General features: G+C 40.6%; 1 protein-coding gene across 1 annotated transcript; it reads left to right on the top strand.

Annotated features, from left to right (window-relative positions):
* Window positions 1–272: 272 nt before the first annotated feature.
* On the top strand, window positions 273–700 carry LOC306847817 (protein bicaudal D homolog 2-like; the record flags this gene model as incomplete). Its single annotated transcript, XM_079381991.1, has 1 exon — window positions 273–700. The coding sequence occupies exon 1, from the start codon at window positions 416–418 to the stop codon at window positions 698–700; it is 285 nt and encodes a 94-aa protein (XP_079238117.1). The 5' UTR covers window positions 273–415.
* Between the last annotated feature and the right edge of the window lie 5424 nt (window positions 701–6124).

Below are 6124 nucleotides of genomic sequence, written 5' to 3' on the forward strand. Positions count from 1 at the left end.
GATAATAATAAAAAATTAGAGATGCGCACTGAACCCAACGGAGACCTCCACATCACACGCAGGGAGCCGGTTCACACGAGCTTCCGGTCTCCACACAGTCAAGCCGCGGTGCATCACGGGATACGAGTTTTTGCCCCGTTCCTGACACAACACAAGGCGTTGGATTAAACTACATCTCCCACAAAAGCCTCTCCTCATTCCAAGGAAAGCCCCGTTCTGGCAGCTCCTTCAGTGAATACAGCCGCTCCTCCGCTCCATGTTACTGAGAGAGGAGCGGAGCGGAGGAGAATACAGCACTCGCTCCTCTAGCCCTGCACAGAAGTCACACCCCGGCAGGAGTCTATCAGCGGCGGCGGAGGAGAGCGCGATCATGCGGTGCGCGGACACCAGAATCTGAGCGCGTCTGCCGTTAAAGATGATGAGCGCGGAGCAGCAGCGCGACTGGACGCGGGCGGAGGTGCAGCGGCTGTCCCGGGAGCTGGCGGAGACCACGCGGGAGAAGATCCAGGCGGCGGAGTACGGGCTCGCGGTGCTGGAGGAGAAGCAGCAGCTGAAGCAGCAGTACGACGAGCTGGATGCGGAATACGAGAGCGTCCGCCAGGAGCTGGAGCAGCTGCGAGAGGTAACTGCGACACCGACGCGGCGCGATCATCGCGCGTCGAAATGCTGTCATTCTGTCGAAACCGTGGCTGAAATGTGATGAAATGACGCCATTGTGTGGCTGATATGATGAATGAGCTCGTGCTGTTTTTGAAGATGGTGAAATACTGCGATTGTGTTATGAGCCTCAAAGCTGGGAAATACTGTCCAATCCGGTCCAGTTCTTCAAAAATGTGTCACTTTCTTATGATGGAGCACAAATCTGTGCCTGCGGCGGTCGTTAGGGAGAAAAATCAATGTTCTCTGATGGAGCAGATGAATTCATAAATTTGATTCAGTTTCTAGTAGTAAGCTTTGTTGTTATATATATATATAAAAACCTGCAGCACAAAAGCAGTCGTCAGTAGCACGGGTATATTTGTAGCAATAGCCAACAATTGTATCCATTTTTCTTTTATGCCAAAAATCATTAGGATATTAAGATCATGTTCCATGAAGATATTTAGTAAATTTCCTCTAAATATAGTGTTTGTTCATCTGCAATACGGCAAAAGGATGTTTTCAATCAGGTGTCAATTTGACCTCTATTAGATGTCTTTAAGGTGTTTATGATTTGTGAAACTTGCATCTTGCAGACGTCTATCAGATGTGTGTACACCGCAGATGCTCTCCAGATGACGTGGTCTTTAACAGACATGTTGCAGAGGTTCGAGTGCGCTCTGGGTGCCTGTGTTTTATTGACTGAAGGGAAGCAGTCATTGTGTAGCTGCTGTAGTGAAAGGACATGGTCAGTGTGTTCATGCGGTGAAATGAGCTCATGATGTTGTTCTCTGTGGTCATCGGTGGTTTAATTTGTAGACTGTAATTCTTGCAGCTCATGAGTGATGGTGAAAAGTGACAGGCCTGCTTTTGAATTTTTGCGGGAGTCTCTGTCCCCGCCTAAACGGCCAAGCGAGCTACAACCTAAAGAGGAATGTGGAGAATGCAGATGGTTTCCTTCGGCCGAGCTGCAGATAAACACGCCTCTGTCTCTCATCAAATGGAGTTAGCTTGAGGATAACGCTTCATGTCCGCTCAGAATGAGAGCGAGGACGCTGTTGGTATTTGTGTTAATGAGGAAGTGCTAGGGGTCAGTCAGCAACAAAAAAATGTTGTTGTGGCTAAAGGCCTGTTATCGTTTATCTCAAGCCCAGGCAATTATCAAAACCAGTTGATTCTAGTCTGAACCTGCCTGTATTTTTTTGTCTGTTATTGTTGGACTGTGAGTAACTTCTTATCACATTTAGGTCCTTTTTGACATTTTTGAGGACTGTCTTTATTTACCAGCTCCCCCTTCTGTTCATTCTGTTCACAGTCAGCTTGACCTACATTGCTTTAATGATTGTTCAAGTAGTTTAACAGAACAAGCAGGGTTATGGGTTCAGTGCAGAAGCTCTGTTAAGCGTTCACCCTTTTCAGGAAAATGATCTCCTATTTACAGTTTAGTGATCATTTGTGAACAGGATCTGTTTGAAAATACTAGTAAATCAGGCTGAGAAGAACATCACCTGAAAATTACTGTTAATAATAATAAAAAAGATTATACCATTATAAGGTCGTGGATGCGCAGATGTAAGATGTCTGGGCCAATCAAACATGCTCCATTGGTGATAACATGATTACCCTGCACTGTTTGCAACGGCTGTGAACCGGAAGAAAAATGTTGTCAAATTGCACAGATAGTGAAAATAACGTGCTTCTCCTCGTCTGGGCATTTCTGATATTGGAGTTCACAGTCTGCCATGTAAAGCTGGTGTTAGAAGTGCAGAGGACTAGGGCTGGGTGATGTATCGCATGTGATTGTCATGCGCATCTCGTCAGTAAAGCCGGTGCCGTGATTCGCAGTAAATCTCCATCACCTGCTTTCAAATGAAGCAACACAATATCATGTTCATAATCGAAGGCGATTCATCTGTGATAATGAACGTGATATTGCGCAGCTTCTCGGTGAACTACGGCTCTGTAGTAAATGCTGCTCCATCTGAAAGCACGTGAAAGCACCACATTTAATCACATGCTTTTACTCCAAACTCACTTCATAACATCAGCCGAGTGTTTCAAATAAACCCTTCTGTGAGATGATGTGGCTTTGTACACAGAATAAGGCACACAACTTATTTCATAGTATTCTAAGCAGCGATAAAGGCATTTAATATAATATAATATGCTTTATTGTAATGAAAATGTATAATAATGAGAACTCGGATAAATCATTAAATCATATATTGTTGTAGTCCTGTGTTTATTAGTGACGCTGAATCAATGAAAGCAGTGAAATCTTCTGTTTATTCAGCTAGCTCTACAGGGATCTCCTGGGTTTCTTCTGCGGGGCGTATTTGGAGTTTCTCTGGCCTTCGGATGAGATTTACTACTGATCACAGAACCCTGCTTCACTGACAAGATGAGCACCACAATCACAGCTTCTGCCTGATCACGATTGGGATTTTCATTTCGGTTTATCGTGCAGCCCTACACTGAGATATAGGTTGTGGGCTCATTTAGAGGTCACGCTTGCACTGTGCGATTCAGTCGATTAAAATACATTCACAATTCCCCCCAAATTCAAGATAAGGGGCAAAACTGCCCCCATATGACTCATGTCTTTTATATTTACATCATTTTATAGCCTAGTTAATCAATAGCACAGGATTAGTGCTGTTTTTCTCCAGATATAAGCACTATTATAAATGTGATATTGATTTGTGAACAGTTCAATAAAGAAATGAATATTAAGTGACTTAAATTTGAGACAATACAGTTCCTGTTTCTGTTGCTTTTCTCCAACGAAAATGGTTTGAAACCAAGCCACAGCAGAGCTGTTTTGTGTCTCGGAGCCACACCGGACAGTGTTTCGTGACTGAACGATTCAGCTGTTTGAGTGAAACGCCTCAATGACTCACTCATGCACTAATTTGCCGCCACCTACTGGCGATTTGAAGTTTATTTAAAGTATACCCCCCCCAAAAAAAGTCATTTTAAATATCACTATTGAACGTTTTGTTTTTAACCCTCTGGGGTCGGCTGTCTTGCCGGCGAGACAAGCTCATTTTTTTTCTTATCAGTGCAAAAGACACTAAAAATACTCTGTTGATTTTGGTCACACAAATAAGTGTTATACATCAATCGAAACTGTGACGTGTCTACTTTTTTGTGTACACTTATGATTACAACAAAACTTTGTGGTTTTGGGAAAACAAACTGGGTACGCTCTGTCTTCTTTGTCTCCGTGAACTGCTTTTTGAAACGCGTCACTAAAATGAACTGCAACTCAGCGAGTACTCAACACAGAGACATGGGAGTTATCTCTATAGAAAGCTTGAAGTGCCTACTTTTAAATAAAGGAAGTCTTATGGAAAACAAATATTCTGTGATGAAGTCATTCGTATGAAACCAACTTTCAGTCTTTCCCGTCTTACTCATGATCTCTAATGCAGTCCCGTCCCCTTGTGGCTCGTGCCGTTCATATGTAAATAACCACATGAGCCGCGTGCTCATGAAGACCCTAAACATAAACAAAGAGTCAGGAGGTCGTTCATCACGCCTGCTGAGGTCGAGTAAAGGCTGGATTTCCCTCAAAAGAGTAACAAGAGTTCATCCAGAAGAGGAGATTGATCTGATGAGCAAGTAATGTTTGTTTTTTGCATTAGTTAACTGTTATTGTGACATAAACTTGAACACGTTTATTTGGGTTTTTCCCAAACGACAACATGATGAATGCTACGATCTAAGAATGTTTAGACCATGTTTTTTATTGCTACTCTGTTCACAAATAGATTTAATAGCATGCTAAACAATAATAATTAGTTTCTCAGATATAAAATATAATTTTCTTTATAGTACAAAGCATGCGTGAGTCTATGGCTCCAGAATCATATCATAGGCTACTATAAAATCATGCATACTAGGCTATATGACTACAAAATCATAGTTGGGTTTTTCCCAAACTGTAATTCCAGACTACAATGTTTTGAAATCCAGTAAAACATTGTGGATATGATGGACAATTCATTGTATTTAAATTTAAAATGTTTTCATGCTCTATATGAAACAAAAGTAATATGAGAGTATATTGTAACATGATGAATGCTACGAGTCTAAGTATGTTTACAACATGTTTATTATTAATAGCCTACTCTATCGATAGATCAGATAGATTTTAATAATGTGCTAAACAATTATATTTAGTTTCTCAGATATAAAATGTCTTGTTTACGATAGTACAAAGCATGCATGAGTCTATTAAACCTTTATTTATATATATATAGATGCTCCTGATATTAACATGCGCACAAAATGTTGTTTTTTTTTGGTTGTTTGTATTTGATTGAATCTGGTACCTGAACCACAGATGAATCCTGATGACTTTCTTCAAGATGTTTTCCTCTGAGAGCGCTGTACCAACATCAGATGGTCAACTACACTGATATTCTATGGTAAAACCAGATCCTTGACTACTGATCATGTTTTTTTCTTCTTGAATCCATGGAAAGTAGCAGAAACACTTAAATAACACATAAATATCAGGTATGATTTATTTGTTTCACTTGTTGAACAGAATCTGTTGCAGGAACGAGTCAAAGTCTGTTCACATCTCTGTGGTTAGATCAGTGCACAATAATGTGTCTTTGACCTTCATTATGTATGTTTTGTTGTAAATCAAATAAACCCCATTTTTTCAGTCTCCTCACACTCTCTGTCTTACCTGCCTCAGTCACAGTCACACTGATGGCCCATTAGCAGCTTTAGGGGAGGGCCCTTTGTCTCTCAGGTGAGAATCACTTCATATTCAAGGACATTACCACTCCCTCGCATATACGCTTTCTATCACAAAACATGTCTTTAAACATTTAAATCAATATATTGTTTTCTGTGAATGAGTAAGCTGAATGATTTTCACATAATTGTTTAGTAAATATTCTAGCCTAGAAGACTGATTACTCAAAAGTCTTATTCAGGACGATTTAGTGTGGCTTTTATGCCTTATTTCAACTACATTTTTTCCCCCTTAACTTACTAACCACGCATAATATTTTTTGTACATGTACGTCCACCTTGGTCACATATTATTGTAGCATAGTTTGTGCTGAATACAAAAAATAAATAAAAAAACACGCTGGTCAATAGTATGGTATAAGTAGCTGAAATGAGCACAAATATCATGTCAACACATCTCAAGGGCCCCAAAATCACCTCAGGCCCCAGAGGGCTAAAGCATCAAAATATGAATGATGTATTTGTAGCTGCAGGTTAGCTGCACTGTCCTGCATTAAACAGCCTGTGTAAATGCATCTAAACGACACTTCAGATGCAGATTCTGGCACCTCTGCAAACACACATTTGGTTGATACTCGTTTCATTTGATTGGTAACCGCTCCATAATGTCTTACTATTTGAACTGGATCTATTGATAAGAAGAATTTGAGACAAAAGTTGATACATACATTTAAAAAAAGTTATAAAAACAGGTGTCCTTATAAAGGTAAAG

This window comes from Barbus barbus (assembly GCF_936440315.1).
Source record: "Barbus barbus genome assembly, chromosome: 28".
Taxonomy (NCBI): Eukaryota; Metazoa; Chordata; class Actinopteri; order Cypriniformes; family Cyprinidae; genus Barbus; species Barbus barbus.